At 39.6% G+C, this 17,646-nt stretch overlaps 1 protein-coding gene across 1 annotated transcript in view; it reads left to right on the forward strand.

Annotated features, from left to right (window-relative positions):
* DNA2 (DNA replication helicase/nuclease 2) overlaps positions 1-17,646 on the forward strand; it is a 101,415-nt gene that overhangs the window by 15,126 nt on the left and 68,643 nt on the right. The window contains exons 3-8 of the mRNA XM_030203142.1: positions 148-334; positions 3,018-3,163; positions 9,147-9,275; positions 10,652-10,871; positions 11,602-11,719; positions 13,227-13,392. Of these exons, the coding sequence (XP_030059002.1) occupies positions 148-334; positions 3,018-3,163; positions 9,147-9,275; positions 10,652-10,871; positions 11,602-11,719; positions 13,227-13,392 (966 nt within the window). The remainder of the gene's footprint in view (positions 1-147; positions 335-3,017; positions 3,164-9,146; positions 9,276-10,651; positions 10,872-11,601; positions 11,720-13,226; positions 13,393-17,646) is intronic.

Genomic DNA, 17,646 nt, shown 5'->3' on the forward strand with positions numbered 1-17,646 from the left:
TTCACCAAACACCTTGACTGAGCTTGCTTGAGTTCTGTGTGTTGACTCTTCTTTGCTAACAGTTTGTAACGTAGCATGCACATAAAATTGTACTGATTTGGATGCCTTGCAAAGAATTGTGTGTAAGCCAGAATGTGTACTTGCCAGGGACCTGCTTCCAATAGAAGCTGGTGACATCATTCATTTGGAAGGAGAAAGTGACTCAGATGGCACCTGGACAATCGATGGAGAATCTGGATATTTGATTATGTACCCAGACGTCCTCATCTCTGGTACCAGCATCGCAAATAGTATTCGCTGCATGAGGAGAGCGGTGCTGAGTGAAAAATTTAAAGTGAGTAGTCTTTCGGCAGCATTAACGCCACTGTCTTTTTATTTTGTATTTAGTAGTACCAGCTAGATTATTCAGAATATCAAACTCACATGGCTGACAAGGTAACGGTGACTTCTGTAGTGCAAAAGAAACATACTTAGATAAGCCAGGAAAAGTCAGCTGTCTATTCTCTGACAATTCTGGATGCTAGCCTGGGGTAAGGCAGTCCCAGAGACACTAGTTTGTGCAACTCCATTAATTGCTGGGAAGCCATTCTAGCCTTCAGCTACTGGTGGAAGTAAACTAACCTTGAAGCAGAATGGAGTTTTCCCTTGTACAACCTAGATACATTTCACATACCTGTCAAGGTGTAGTTGAATTTGTCTCAGTTGACATTCTTTGCACACTAAAATATGGAAACTGGCAGAAGTACAGTAAAGACCCTACTGGGAGAAGTCAGATGGGGCAGCTTCTCAAGTCAACGCCAAAACACCAAGAGAAGCAAATTCTTCAACCAAGTAAGAAGGATGCAAGCAAGCAGGGAATCCCCTTAATTTTCTCCTCAAAGATTTTTATCTTGGAAGTCCTCTTTCTATTATGTTTATGATCTTGGCCATTGAGAGGTTTAATCTTCAGGTGGATTCTCAGTGTTTGCAAACTTTACTTGCCTATATAGGGAGGACCTAGGTTAGAATTTGGAGTCTGTGGGCTCAGCTTTTACTGAGGAGGCAGTGAGGCTTATTTTCAAAGCACTTAGCCTCCCAAAGTTCCATAGAAACCTATGGAACTTAGCCTCCCAAAGTGCTTTGAAAATATGCCTCACTGTTTCCCCTTAAAGGTTCAATCACTTCTGCCTGGTTTTCCTCCAGAGGAGATTAGCCAGAGGCGTAACCGTCACTTCTTGTAGAGGGCAGAGTCCAGTTCTGGCTTGTTTCAAGGGACATGAGCAGAAGAACTCCATAGTAATTCTCTGAGGGAATCGTTACCTTGGAAGATAAAAGCATGTGAGACCCCCAATTTGTATAGTCATCTCTTCCTGGAATCTGAGCTTAGGCCTACTGGCTCTGACCTCATTTCTCTTAGGTCTTGTGGGTTACCATCTCCATAAGTTTGGGTAGTACCACTCTTCTGCCTGAATTTAGGCTTAATATTTGCATTTGTAGGAAAGTCTGGTGAGGACAGGAACCACCATGTTCATGTTGGGCATAAGTCTCCCTTGTAGGTTCCCAGGCCCTTTCAAATGGGTGGAGGAGTAGCCTAGTGGTTAGAACACCAGTCTTGACATCCAGAGGTGGCCGGTTCAAATCACACTTCTGTTCCTTGTGATCTTGGGCAAGTCACTTAACCCTCCATTTCCTCGGGTACAAAATTAGATTGTGAGTCCTCAAGGGGCAGAGAAATTCCCAGTGTACCTGAATGTAACACACCTTGAGCTACTACTGAAAAAGGTGTGAGTAAAATCCAAATAAATAAAATGTAAGATCCCTTGGCTGTGGAGGGGTCCTAAAAATGACAGTGACCTCTAAGGCATTGATCTCTAGAGGAGTTAAGGAGGTGACTGCCTCAGGCTGCACCAGTAAGAGTTTTCCGGTACCAGAGGGCAGATGAGCCTCAGGACTCCTTGGGGCAGAGTTTGAACCTCTCTTCAGATGACATGCATCACCACTGTAAGCCCCAAAGTTCGGCTGTTTAGGCCAGGAGAGTGTTTGTCTTTGGCACAGAGTCCTGAGAGCTGTTATGGCTTCTTCCCATGTAGTCCAGATAAAATTTGGGCAGGTCCTGTTTGTCTGGCATGGACAATAATGAAGATAAAAACTTTCCTATTGATCTTCCTTTCTTTGAGTCCTCTCAAACCAGTTCAGAACAGGCAGTTGAGGATAAAAACAAGTGCATTGTTGAGCATTTTGGAGTTATTTGGGATTAATTGGTTTTTAGTCTTACCTCTGAGTTACTGACCAAGGAGAGACATCTTTTTGACTGTATCAGATTTGGTTTTGATGGTGGTCTAGAAACTTGAACAAAACTAATATTTTTTTCATTGTCTTTGATAATGTGTTTTTTTGTTTTGTTGTTGTTTTTTTTAATCCTGGGTTCTTGGCTTTGGCATAGCTATACTAAAGAGCAAAGGCTGCACCAGTCCCCTGTAGAGGACTCTGCCTTTTTTTTCCTGTATCTGCTAGCAGGGAGACGCTGGGGCTCATTTTCAAAGCACTTAGACTTACAAAGTTTCACAGGTTACTGTGGAACTGTGTAAGTCTAAGTACTTTCAAAATATATTTCATAGCCTACCTATCTAGGCTGATCTGACGGGACTAAATTAACAGGTAAGTTGAAATTTCAAAATCCACTTACTGCACAATATCTGTGAAAATATTGTTTGCAGATATATTTGCATGTTATGGTCTGTGTGAACTTCATATGTGGTCACAACTCTTACAAGACCATACTGAATAATCTTGGGTAATTTCTTGCAGAGAATTCATATTTTATGCTTTCAGCTTTCTGTGTATCAGCACACCAGAAATTATCCCTGTTAGTGTTAATTTGTACAAAATATGTTTTAGTCAAGTTACACTGGTTGGCTTTTGTGGGGTAAAATGTTGCTTATGTGATTTGAAAAAGTGTTACTAGGACACTGTTAAATTTAAAAATACATACATGTCTCTAAATAAAGAAACCTGCCAGAGTCTTTATTCTTTTGTAGGTTTGTGATCGTGGATCATTCCAGATGTTGATTGGTACGATGCTACATGATGTTTTCCAGAGAGCTGTAACTAGTGACTTTACCCAGGAAAATCTACAGGAGATAGCCTTTAAAACAGTGCATGGCCCAAAATACCTTAAAGAAATGTAAGTAATTCCAGCGTGATTCAAGTCTCTCCCATTAGCTGAGATTTGCAGTGCTGAAATAGTGGCTTAAATTCAGGTGCTTAAAATTTTAAAACAAAGCAGAACAAAAGCAGCAATGTCTCTTTTTATTTCCTTTTATTGGGTATAGGTTGTACTATGACAACAGAGGGAGCCCGGTAGTCTTGGTAGAAAGCTGCGCATGATAAACAGATCAGCATAAAAACTTCTAATCGAACTCTATCCACCTTACTGGGCATACTGGATAGACCATGTTGGTCTTCATTTGCTGTCATTTACTATGTTTCCTTCCCTTTTGCATCTTTCAGTCTGCACCTTTGATGCACTTAGACTTATCAACATTTAAACAAATAGGTCATTGGGCATATCCTTGTAGAATGGAAGTACATTATGGCTTTCTGATCTTGAACAAAAGTTGAGCACGGTGAACTGTAGAAAAAAGTGTCTTATGTATGTATGCATGCATGCAACCCTCCCTCCCTCCCTCCCTCCAACACCCCTAGCCTGTCAGGTGTTCAGGATTACCGCAAGGAATTTGCTTATGAAAGAACTGCATGTAATAGAGACAAATTGTATATAGTTCTCTCTCATTCATATTCCTTGTGGTAATCCTGAACACCTGATTGGCTAGATGTGCCTCCAGGAGAGGTTTGAGTAGCACTGACCCATTTATATTTTATGGGCCCAATATTCAAACAAAGCTGAGCCCCTGAGTTTATGCTCCTAAATTTGTGCCCTATTTTTAGCCAAACTTAAGAGCCTAAGGATCTCTTTATCAAGGCTCTGCTAGCAGCTCCCGATGTGGTAATGCCGACAAAGCCCATTCACTTTGAATGGAGTCTGTCGGCATTGCCGTGTGAGAACTGCTTTGCATCTTTATAAGAGGCCCTAAGTTTTCAGCTGAAATTCATCTTAATTTTGGAGCTAAAGTTATGCTTATAAATTTAGGCCTGCCATTCATTTGCTTAGATTTATGAGCCTAATGCTGAAAATAAGTGCTAAGCTAATTATTTTCTCCATCCTAAATCTGACCCTGTTGTCACCCACTGCTTATGCTCCTAAATGTAGAAGTTAAGTGAAATTTAACTTAACTTAAATTTAGGCACTTAGCCCTAGTAAATTTTCACAGACCAATGTAGGAGCATTAATCCTTAAATATTGGGACTATATATACCTGGCGTCATCCACTATACTCAGCGGGTTACACAACATGCAGAAAAATGGACAAAACAAATGTAACGTCAGATAAAATCAATAAAAGCTGACAACAGCAAAGCATAACATTTACTTAATCAAAGGTTTTTTGAAGAAATAAAGCCTTAAAGCGTTTTACTGAATTGTCAGTCAATCTTAGTTCTGGTGTTAATTTCCCATTTGTCTTGAACTGTTAAAAAAACCCAAGTCCATATGTCTGCCAAATTTATCTGCCTAACTGCTGGAATTGAAAGTGTCCTTGTGCCTGTTAATCTCGGTGTGAGTGGGATTATATTAAGGCATCATCATTCAGCTCTTGATGAGCATATAAAAATTTAAATTTAGTCCTGTAAACTACTGGTAACCAAAAGAGAGAGAATAGATGCAGAAAGTTTTATGCTTGTGTCTTAGCACTAGGAAGCAGGCAAGCTGCCAAAATCTGTACACATTTTGGGCTTTTATAGTATTCGCTGGAAATTCTGCAAACAATGAACTGCAATAATCTATCTTGGAAATCACCAGTGCTGATAGTACTGACCTAAGTCATCTGTGGTTAAATAAGACTGTGGTGTATATAAGACACTTAGGGGCTCATTTTCAAAGCACTTAGACTGACAAAGTTCCATAAGTTATTATGGTGTTCATTTTCAAAGCATATAGACTTACAAAGCTTCATGGTAACCTATGTAACTTTGTAAGTCTATGTGCTTTGATAATGAGCCTCTTCATTGATAGAAAAAGTATGCGAACACATACAGAGAGCAGAGCCTAATATATCACTGAGATGATGAACCTGAGAAAGTACAGGAATTATATGATCTTTAACTATGTGAAACAGGGATATGTATATTGCTTGCTTGTTATGTAAAATATATATTACTTAAAAGCAAGTTGATTCACAGTCATCTACTCTTCAGTAACTAGTAAACATTTAGATAGAATGTCTGTTATGATGAGGCAAAAAGATTTTCCTTTTCGTCTACCGGGCTAGTACAGAAATGCATGGGTTGTGCCCCTCAGCCAGCAGATGGAAACTGACATAAGAGCTGTAAACTCTGCTTTATAAGAGGTACCATGCAACACCAGTATTCTCTGTCAACAGCAAATGGACTGTTCTGGTGAAGGAGCTCCCAGACTCACCTAGACAGAGGGCTTGTCCAGAGTCTGGCATGGGAGGTCCTGTGTAGTTGAGACCTGGAAGAGTCCATTCTGGGCAGGCATCTTTAGGGTGTGTTTCCACTTTTTTTCATCTCCCTTCCTCCCATAGTCTCAGATATAGAAAAAAGATCCTTGAGAAGAGTAGAGGCAAGGGGCAGCCCTGCACCTACTGCTTTAGTGGAGGGAGGTTGCACTGGAGCCTGATTGTTGGAGGGGATCATGTCAAGAGCGACTTCAGGATTCGTCCCTCCAGGAGCAGTGCGGCTAACGGGAACTACAGGGAACAGCAGTCAGGCAGCTCAGCCATTTGATTGTTCTCCCTGGTGCCGGCAGCACCACATGAAGTGATGCACCCTCTTTCGGTTTCATGGAAGCACCTTCAGAGTATGATAAGTGCTTCTCCTGGTGCAGTAGATGCCCAAGCAGCTCTGGACGCTGTACCTTTTTGCCATGGGGGAGCTTCTGGTCAGATGGCATAGAGGACAAGCTGAGGAACTATTATTGCTCCTTGGTGAGAAGGTCTAGGTTCAGAGAGGCTAGGTGATACTAAGGAAGTTCTGCCCAGCATTCATGGCTCCAGAATAGATGGTCATCCTTTCATTTTGAGTAAAAGGAGTCTCATAAGGTAGGAAGTATAGAGCAGCCTCTAAGAGTTTTTTTTTAATGTTTTTATTAAAATTTTCTTTACATAACATCAACAAATCCTAACATAACAATCTAGGCACTTTCACATTTATGCATCAGTTTTTAATGAGGTCTTTGGGGGGGGGGGGGGGGGTCTGTTTCTCAGGGGAGTGAATAGGAGGTCTGCTATCAACTTTTTTCAAGGAATAGACTAGGATCACTTCTTACCACGGGTTCTAGAGATGATAAGCAAAGGCTATATGTTAGAGCTTTCCCACCACCTTTCAGATTCATATATAATGTTGTGCACCAGCCAAAGCCAAGAAGTCTGCAGTGGTAGCTAGTTTGGCCAGGCTGCTGGTGTTGGGGGTTGGTGGTGCCTGTTCCAAGAGAGGAGTAGGAAACAGATCATTATTCCATCCATTTTGTGCTTCCAAAAAACAAAGGCTTCTTTGAGCCCATCCTGGATTTAAATGTTGAACTTGGTCATCTTGGCACTGTGTTCTGGAGAGTTTTTCATAGTCTTGGATTTCAAAGAGGCATACTTGCATGTTCCAATTTGAGGACCACATCACAGATTCTTAAGGTTGACCATTCTGGGTCCGCATTCTGTTCCAGGTTCTACCCCCCCCCCCCCCCCCCCAAGAACTGTCTCTAAAGTTATGCAGAGACGGGGTTTTGGCTTATCAGAGCAAAGTCAAAGGCAGAGAGCCATTGAGCTACTGCTCAGGTCGTCTAGTTACTCCATTCCCTAGGATGGGTAATCCACCTTTAAGAAGAGCAAATTGGAGCCAATACACTGCATAGAGTACTCTGGTGGGTTATTGATAGTTTCAGTACCCACCAAGAAAAGATATTTTTGCCCAAGCAGAGAAGGTTGAATCTCCAAGCTCAGATATGGGCTCTGAAGGAAAGAAAGGTGTCACGGACCTCAGTTCCATAGCCATAGCTGTCTATATTGGGCTTGGGCCCTTATGCATGTTCTTCAGTTGTCTCTCCTCATTTGGTGGTCTGCGCAGCACCAGTTACACAATGCTTCTGAGCTGGTGGCGTAACCTGCAAAATTCAATGAAGGGTATGGAATTCAAAGCTCCCAATTGGTTGGTGATGACATCCAACACAAATTTGGTTGGTTGGGAAGCTTATTGAGTCAGGTGGTTCAAGGACAGCGGACACCAGTTGAAGCAAAGCGGTCAATAAACCATTTGCAATTTCAAGCCATTCGGAGAGTGTTGGCAAGCATTCCAGGAATTGTGCAAGACAGTCAGACAGTGTTTTGCAACAGTTTCACTGTAGTTGCTTATGTCAATTGACGGGCGGAACCAAGTATTAGCAGTAGCGAAGGAAATAGCTATATTGCTTTGGTAGGCCAAAAGTCATCTTCAGATGTCAGCAGCACACAGTGCAGGCTCCCAGAATGCATAAGCAGATTCTTTTGAACATGTATGATTTGGATCCAGGAGAATGTGAGTTAAAGGCCTTCTCTGACACGAGGTTATTTAGTGTTGAATTTGATGGCAACAAGTTGGAATGGAGGTAGAGGACAGTGGGAGATGGACAATGGCTTCCTAAGGACAAACCAAGAGGACATGAAAAGTTTAAAAACACAGTTAATTGATGAATGAGAACTCAACACAGTACTGCGTTTCAGCCAACAGGCCTGCTTCAGGAGTCTCAATACTTTATCACATGAGTAAAACATCAAATAGTCCAAATATGACAATGAATACCAAAAGGATATGGAAAAAAGACCTTTGGTAATATATATGTAGGCCTATCGATGCTTTCTAGAGGTTTACAAGTTGGAATGCCAAGGTGCTTTTGCCATGATCCAAAGGTTTCTTGAGTTGGTGTATCTTACTCTGTGTTCTTTCTCCCATAAAAATTTTTGAGAGGGCATTTTTTGGTCAACATTTGCTTTCCTACAGGACTGCTGGAGAGAAGGAACTATATGGTGCCCCTTACAGGGCACAGCTCACAGCTTTTATGTCTCTGTCTTCATCTGCTTGCTGAAGGGCATAACCCATGTGTTTCTGGACAGGTCTGGTTGGACTTGAAGAACAAAACTTTGCAGGTATGATCAAATGTTTTTCTTTAATCATGTCCAACCATAAATTGGCCTTTTAAATACAATTTTATGAAAATAATAGTGTGTACACAAAATATAAGAATAAAATGAAAATTGCACTAGCAGGATGATATGTCTGTTCAAAATAATAGATACATAATAGGTATAAAAACAACATGATCATGATTACAATACCTTTTAGATAACAAAAAATGTAATATCACAATGCATGAAAACAGTGAGATGTGAATATTATAAGAGCAATTTAACGGTACATTAAAATATGAAAAGTGTCAAAATCTATGATGATGAGATACTGTGAAGCAAATGTGTACGTAGTGCAATATAAAACACATAGACTACATTCAAACAATAAACTGAGTGATTAGCGTGTATGTCAAAAAATGAGTGATATGGAGGTGTATTTTCAAAGCACTTAGTCCTTAGTTCCATAGGTTACTATAAAGCACTTAGACTTGCAAAGTTATATGGAGGCATATTCTCAAAGCACTTAGCCTTCCAAAGTTCCATAGGTTTCTATGGAACTTTGAAAGGCTCAGTACTTTGAAAATATGCCTCATAGACATACAGAGTTCCATAGGTTACTAAGTACTTTGAAAATGAGCCCCATAATGTAACTTTATAAGTCTAAGTACTTTGAAAATACACCTCAAATTGATGAAAAAGAAGAACAAAAAGAACAAATTCACCACTTTATCACTTATTTTTTGACATATTTGCATTTCTTGGACATGCTAATTACTCAGTTTATTGTTTGAAGATAGATTCTTAATGCACCCTTGTTGGGTCCATGAATTAAATGCCTTTTTAGTCCAGACTTGATGGCCCTTGGTGCTCTTCTTTTTTGCTGTGTGTGCTGTGTGCTTTGACCCTCTTTTTGTCGCTGTGACTTTGTTATAGGTACGAGTTAAATGTGAATCAAATTGAAATCATGCAAGAAGTAGAAGAATATCTTCCTTCATTTACCAAGTGGGCAAGCTACTTTCTACACAGATCTCATGTCTGTCAGCAAGATATGCAACTAAAACTGTAAGAAACTGTTGCTTAATTTCACATTTCATTGTACCTAGTTCTCTGCACAATGAGTCTTGTATTAAATTACTGGCATTAGTAAATGTTTGCAATAATGTCCATGTTAACTAAGCTTAACTGCATTTTTCCAAGGTGTAGTTAACTATTTTGCAATTGTGCTCATTTTTTGTGTTTTAATCTGTTACTTTTCTATGCACTAATAATTTAAATACATAGTTCTATATTTCATTATCTCAGAAGCATACATTTTAATGGTTGAATCTCTTATAACACACATTAAAAGCTCTGTTGGCAAGCATTTGCATATGCAGCAGTGTTAGTATACTTTAGTACATGCACATGAAATTGTAATTATATGGCTATCCAGTGGTCATATCTCAGCAGCACAAATACATGGTGCATGAACTTCTAGAACAAATCCTACAGATTAGAATGTGTATCTTCAAGAGAAATAGTGGTTGTCATTAGTCTCAGACACACCATGCTACTGTTGTCTGAGCTGATGCTTGTAAGATCTCAAGTAGTGTGTTTTTCTTAAGCTTTTCATAAGTTTTTCACTTGCTCATCTTCCAATGTGGTATATATCATTCAGTGTAAAAAATGTAACGAAGGATGCTATATTGGAGAAACAGGCCAGATGCTTAAGACAAGATTCAATTTACATAGACATCATATGAACAATACTGGTGCCAGCAGGGTTCCCACGCCTGTTGGTCAACATTTTACAGGACCAGGACACTGTACCAGTGATTTCACAGTGAGAATCCTCAAAGGTATCTTTAAAACCATACAAGAACGTAAGACCTTTGAAGTCAGAATGATTGAATATTTTAACACCCAACAGAAAGGACTTAACAAGGATCTGGGGTTCCTAGCCCATTATAAACCATAAAGCTGTATGTCTCTGTTGATCACCCTCCCCTTACCTATCCACACCGACCCTGTTAGAATATCAATGATATGCTTTGATGTCCCCATGCATACTTCCTACCCACCCCCCTCCTCCCACCCTGTCAGACTGTCTTAGTAATGCTTGAATGTTTTCACTTATATACACTGTCAGCCAGCACATTTGCTTATTTCCGATCTGAGGAAGAAGGGCAACCTTCGAAAGCTAATCAAGAAATGTATTAAGTTATGTCCAATAAAAAAGGTATCATCTTATTTTCTTTTCCATGTTTTATTTTGTTTGATTTCTATTGATAATCATAAGCAATAGAAAGATAAGTGGAAAAGTTAGTGGGGTTTGGTTTTTTTTTTTTTAAATTTAAGCAGAAAATACAAAGTAATGTATTCCAAGAGAAATTTGCTGCTTTGTAGCCATGGTTTTTGTTTGTTTTTTTTCTTCTAAATTTTGGGATGCTTTCTTGCAGACCAAGTGATGGCAACAAAGAAGACCCAGTTTGCAAAATTGAGGTTACAGACTTCATAGATATTGAAGAAAATATTTGGTCTCCCAGATACGGGCTGAAGGGCAAGATTGATGTAACAGCTGGTGTAAAAATACATCGCAGGTCTAAAACAGATTTTAAAGTTATGCCATTGGAGCTTAAGTCTGGCAGAGAGTCCAACTCCATCGAGCACAGAAGTCAGGTATGAATTACCGATAAAACAACTGAGCATTCACACTGCTCTTAATAGGTTGTATGCTTCCATAGGTGGTTACTAAACTAAGATGTGTGTATCAGGGCTGTAGAGTCGGTACACCAAACCTTTGTCTCTGACTCCTCTATTTTTCTACTGTCCAACTTCTACTGTGTACAGTAAATCTAAGAGAAATGTATTTAATTATGGAAAGATAGGATATTCTTTATGAACAAAATTAGGACTAATAGACCACAAAATATATTATTTGAAGTTTGAACAAAGAACTTGAACAAAAAATATATATGTTACAACATTAGATTTATCATTTTATAAGTTTTTATTATGAAGTTTGAGTCGGAGTCAGTACATTTTTACTGACTCTGACTCCACAGCCCTGGTATGTTTAACAATGTATTTTTTTTTTTATTAGAAATTCTCTTTATTAAACCAACAACAATGTTGTGCGTTTTTATTTATTTTAATTTGGCTTGCTATTTTATGACTGGAAATACTAGTTAAAACTAGGGAAGAAAGAACATAAGAGTAGCTATACTGGATCAGACCATCTAGCCCAGTATCCTGTTTTCCAAACAGTGGCCAAGTCAGGTCACAAGTATCTGGCAGAAACCTAAATTGTGGGCATATTTTTTGAATTGTGCGAGTACATCTGTGAGCTATCAAGCTGGCAATACTTGAAACATATTTTATTAAAAAAATTACATTTAACATTTTTCAGGTTGTTTTATACACACTGTTAAGCCAAGAAAGAAGATCGGACCCTGAAGCAGGACTTCTTCTTTACCTCAAAACGGGAAATATGTACCCAGTCCCTGGCAACCATATGGACAGACGTGGTACGGGTTCATAGCAGTACTTCTGTGTGTTGTTTTATAGTCCGTGTCAAATGCTTTCTTGGCAATAAAGATTTGGCAAAAATTATCTGCCTTTCATCTGTAAAGAACAGGAGTGCTCAGGGAGCTTAGACACGTAAATATTTTGAGCTTTTTTTTCCTCAAATTTTTCTTTACCTGTCTTAATCATTCCCTATTCCTTGAGTTCTCAACCCAGTCCTTGGGACACACCCAGCCAATCAGGTTTCCAGGATATCCACAATGAATATGCATAGTATAAATTTGCATGTATTGTCTCGCAGATAAACAGGACCCAGGCCATGTAAAGCTTTGAATGTCATAACCAACATCTTAAGCTTTGTCTACCCTACCATGGATAATCAATGCAAATTGCAGAACAATGGCATGACCTGATTCCAACAAATACTATCCTAAAATGGCCCCATTCTGGACATATTGAAATCTTTATTATCTTTCCCAGGAGCCCAATAGAAGTGGGCAATTGCAAGGGGAAAGGATCACCAGTTTTAGGGCAACTCGTAACTCCTACCCATAACCTCCGCTCTCAAGACAAATCACTCCTTTCAGTACCCCTCTCCACCACCGCCAACTCCAGGCTCCGCCCTTTCTGCCTCGCTTCACCCCATGCTTAGAATAAACTCCCTGAGCCCATACGCCAGGCCCCCTCCCTGCCCATCTTCAAATCCTTGCTCAAAGCCCACCTCTTCAGTGTCGCCTTCGGCACCTAACCACTATACCTCTATTCAGGAAATCTAGACTGCCCAATTTGTTTGACTGCACATTTGTCCATTAGATTGTAAGCTCCTTTGAGCAGGGACTGTCCTTCTTTGTTAAACTGTACAGCGCTGCGTAACCCTAGTAGCGCTCTAGAAATGTTAAGTAGTAGTAGTAACTCACATTCCATATAGAGCTTAAACACAGCTTTCTTCACTGTACTATAAATACAGAGCCTCCATATAAAGTGTACCCTCCAATTTAACTCCCAAATCCCTAGCTGTTCTTGCCTCTTTACATTTTATGTCTCCAATGACATGACCAAAGAATTTGACCTTTAAGGGATCACTAGCCTTATCTTCAAAAGCTCTGTTTTAACCACAATAGAAAGCCAATAAGGAAACAAAAATTAAGATAATTGGTTGTTTACCATTTATCCTGGTACAAAGAGTCACACGTCTTTAACGTGTGGCCCAATTGTTCTTACCTGGCTGGTTGGTGTAGTGGGGGAGGAAGAAGGAATTTGGTGAAGGGTGAAACAGTTTTCAAGAGTACTGTTCTTATAATTGGACTCCAGTTGTGGGATATATGTTTTCCTTTAGGGGTTAACACAAACCTTTATATGAGGCTGCTGCACAACTGCAGATTAGGCATTTATTCACTAAGGGGCCCAATTTGATTACTCTTGGTGAATAAATACTTGATATACAGTCACCCATAATCCTTTACAGAATCTGCTGCATTTTCATAATGAGTATTTTGTCTTTTTCCACAGAACTATTAAAGCTGAGAAACCAGTTGGCGTTTTACTTTGTGCATGATATAACGAAACCTGGCAGTGGAAATGATCAGGCACACCTTTCTCCTTTACCTGCTATTATTACTGACAAACAGGCCTGTAAATATTGCTCCCAAATGCACAACTGTGCACTCTTCAGCAGGTAAGGAAGCTTTGGATTTTCTTTTCATGTGTTTGCAGTCCTAGGATTTTAGAAGCAGGTGGGCATACTTCTGGTCTACATACTGTCTTTGAATACAGCAGAAAATACACATTTTACACAATAGGTGCCCATTAGTGGTGAATTTTCAGTAATGAGACTTTTTTTTTTCATTTTAATTGATGTGATCATTGTAAAGGAGCTCAACCCAAATCCCTCTGGTTTTACCAAAGCCAAAAAAGAGGGGATAAAAGTGCAGAAGTAAAAATCCATGATTTAACAAGTGAGGAAAGGTTGCAAAGCATGGTTTATGGATAAGGATTAATATCTTGGGGAATGTCTTGGAATGCAGTTTTGTCACTTTTCAGACTGTACAGCAACAGAGGTGTTCTGCTTCATCCCCTCCTTTCCAAGCAGCCTGCAGGAAACAGCGGGAAAGGGATGATCCCAGAACTGAACAATCAATCTTCTCCCTAATCCCACCCCACTTCTCTCCAATTCATCTTCACCACTTCAGTTGCTCCTGCCTCTGATCCACCTATGCCCTCTCACTGTTCCACTTCTTTTTCTGTAAGAATTAATAGTCCTTGGGGAATTCTGTGCAAATGTTACTTCTCTAACTTCTACAGATTACAGCTGTTAGTTATACCCTAAAAATCACATGCAATTACGTCATATATTTATTTCTGTCCTCATTCTCCATATGTAATTATAATACTAATTTGCTTAGTATCACATTTACTTTGTTGTATCAGCATTACTAAATTTCTACAGAATCAGCAAGTAATTAGGTGAAATTACAGTAAAAGTTAGATTAAGTCATTTCCAGTATCAGAAGGTCATTAGGGTCATTCTTATTTGCGACATCAATGTCCTCATAACCACAAGTTCTGTTTACTCTTACCACAAGTTTCATTTACTGCCTACCACCTGTTGGACTATCAAAATTAGCTGGTTCCTTAGTAAAACTGCTTGCAAACCATTTTTATTTCCTGGTTAGGCCATATTGCAAAACCTTGACAAGAACAGCTGCTACAGGGCCATTTTCAGTAAGTGTCAGTAAATATACCATTGCAAGCATTTTTAACCTTTTGAGGCCTAGTTCAGCACACAATCTGACAGACTATTGTTCAGCCTGTGATATGGTATGATCCATATTAACAGTCGACAGACAGACGACTCTCTTCTCCTGCCACCCGGCACCCAGCCTTGAAAAAAAAAAAAACACCCTGTGAAGCACCTCGCATCTGCTCTGGTCTGCTCTGCTGTAAAGGAAGCAAATCACCTCATCACGTCGGCCCTTCCCTCACTGTGTCCCGCCCTCGCGGAAATAAGAAGTTACATCAAAGGGCGGGAACACAGTGAGGGAAGGGCTGACGCGACGAGGCAATTTGCTTCCTTTTCAGCAGATGCAAGGCGCTTCACAAATTTTTTTTTTTTTAAGGCTGGGTGGCAGGAGAAGAGCTGGTAGGCAGGTGGGGACTGGGTCAGGGAGGGGGGCTCAGATGGGAGAAGGGGTCTGGGACTGGGTGGGGGGGCTCAGCTGGGAGAAGGGGACTGGGTCTGGGGGGGGGGGGGGGGCTCAGATGGAAGAAGGACTGGGGCTGGAACTGGGGTCTGAGAAGGGGGCAGGAGGGAGAATGGGACCATAAAAGACAAAATATATCTGCAGTATGTGCTAAAGCTCAAATGCTGTTACGTGATGTGTATTGCAACATATACAGCGTTCAGTTTCTATCATTGGGTCGTAATTTAACTCCAAAGAAGAATATTTTTATATATGTTTTTTTATATATGGTTTTACTTCTTATGGTAACATTTAGCAATAACCCTCTGAGCAACTCAGCAACAGAATATAGAGTTATTCAAAAGATCTGTACTTAATCTTATGAATCCAGCACTATCTTTTAAATGTTCAATGGGGGCCACCGTTTCACTCCGGCAAGGCTTCCTCAGGAGCAAAGTGCTGTTTAGCAATGCTGAGGGTCTAGGGAGACAAAATTAATGATTATGAATTTCAGAATAATGATGTAAAATAATATGCACATCACCACAATCCGAGGGTTCACTTACTTGCGACGGAAGCGTTCTGTGATACAAAATGGCGCTTCGGAGTCATACATTGAACAGCTGGTTTAAATAGGAACATTGAATGAATTCTTAAAGAGATAGCACCTGAAGTGTCTAAACAAACCTGTGATTGAATGATTTAGTAAAAAATATGCCAATTGACTGAACTATTCAGACCATACGATTCAGTTGTTTTTAGGTTAAAAATCCACCTTGTTTCCCTTCTTTGTAATACTAATTTTCGATTGCCACTTCTGCTCAATGTCTCAACTTTGTCTATTGCAAAACATTCAAGATCTTCAAATTTATGTTGTTTTTCCATACAATGCTCTACAAGCGGTTCTTTCAGAACCGATCTCCTGATGTTGGATCTATGTTCTAAAATCCTGATTTTTAAAGATCTAGTCGTCATGCCGATGTAAGTTAAGTCACAAGGACACTTGATCAAATAAACAACATGATCAGAGAGGCAATTCGTGAAATGTTGAAGTTGAAAAGTCTTGTTAATTGAGGCATGAAAGAATGCTTTAGTCTGTTTAGTGATTTTGCAAATCTGACATGTTCCGCACTTGTAATGGCCACGAATCTTGCTCGCAATGTTTTTGCTTTTGGATGTTATGTCTGCAGGACTTAAAATGTCTTTGATATTGCTTCCTCTTGAGAATGCAATCCGCAAACTTTTTTCTTGAAAAGTGGGAATTGATTGCATAATGTCCCATCTATTTTTAACTAACTGTGCCAAATGGGAACCAGTTTCAGTATATTTCATCGCCATTGTAAATGTGTTGTCATCCTCTTTCTTTTTATTTGTGGTTGATAGAAGTAATTCTCTATTGTTAAATTTGGCTCTTTTGTATGCCTTTTTAAGAACTTTCTTAGAGTAACCTCTCTGTTCTAAATCGCTCATTAAAGATTTTGCTTGTTGCTTGAAAGTGCTCGGATCAGTGCATATTCTTCTAAACCTAAGCATTTGTGAAAATGGAAGGCTGTTTTTAAGCTGAACTGGATGACAGCTGGAATTATGAAGGAAAGTGTTGCGATCAGTATTTTTTTTGTAGACTTTGGTTTTGAAAATATGGTTACTGATGGATATTTCTATATCTAAATAATGAATGGTAGAAAAGGAATGTTGTTCAGTAAATTGAATGTCAGAGCTGCAGCTGTTAATCCATACCATGAATTTTTCTAGCTCTGTCGTTGTACCTGTCTAGAGCATAAAGACATCGTCAATAAATCTCCACCAGTGTACGATAAAGGGTGACAGAGTTATCCATTCAGATTCAAACTGAGTCATATAAAGGTTTGCGATTGATGGGGCAAAAGTAGCTCCCATTGCTACCCCACTAGTTTGTAAATCACAGGACTTGTTCTCTAAGAGCTAGGAGTTCTTTGCATCGGGCACACACATGACCTCTCAGCAACTGGGAGATAATCATACATGTGACACTGAATGCAAAAGACTGGATAGCATCCCTCTCGCTGCTGGACTACTGTCTGCATCTTAGTATTATAGAGTTGTTTAATTAAAACTTCTTAAGGTACTAGGGATATCAAATGAATATTAAGAGTCTTAAGGTTGGTGTAATTTGTAATTAATTTAGTGTTTGCTTCTCAGAAACTAAGTATAATTAAAACTAATGAAAACTCCCCTCTTGTTGTCCTAATTAGAATAATTGACTATAAACGTAGAGTTGGGTGGTTGGGAATGAGGACTGAACTAGGCCCTACTGTGCTTTCTGTTAATGCTGTGACAGAAGATTCAAGTTTTAAAACTATGGGGAAAAGGGTATGGAGACTTTCTAATAGAATTTAAAAAAAAAGCAAACTTTAACTGTGTTTATCAATATCCTACAATTCCTCTTGTAAACCTAATCTTTAAGTTAACAAGCACAGAATAAAATAATGTCACTTTCCCATAGAGATGTTCTCTTCTCTCGGAGCTTCTCATAAAGAGATTACTTCTCTGCTGTGTACTCTGCTGATGCTAGTAGGCCCCAGACCACAATTGATTGATTATTTAACGGACTCTGGTCTGTCCAAACGCTCCCCAGAAGTGCAACAACAACTCCCTGCCCCGCTGCAAGCATTGGAGATTTAGAAAGCCATTAAATCCTTTTCTACATGTACTGCATTCGGCCCAGATGGATTTTCGTCTGAATATTACAAATTAATGTCTTTTCATATTTG

Source organism: Microcaecilia unicolor, chromosome 5 (assembly GCF_901765095.1).
Source record: "Microcaecilia unicolor chromosome 5, aMicUni1.1, whole genome shotgun sequence".
Classification (NCBI taxonomy): Eukaryota; Metazoa; Chordata; class Amphibia; order Gymnophiona; family Siphonopidae; genus Microcaecilia; species Microcaecilia unicolor.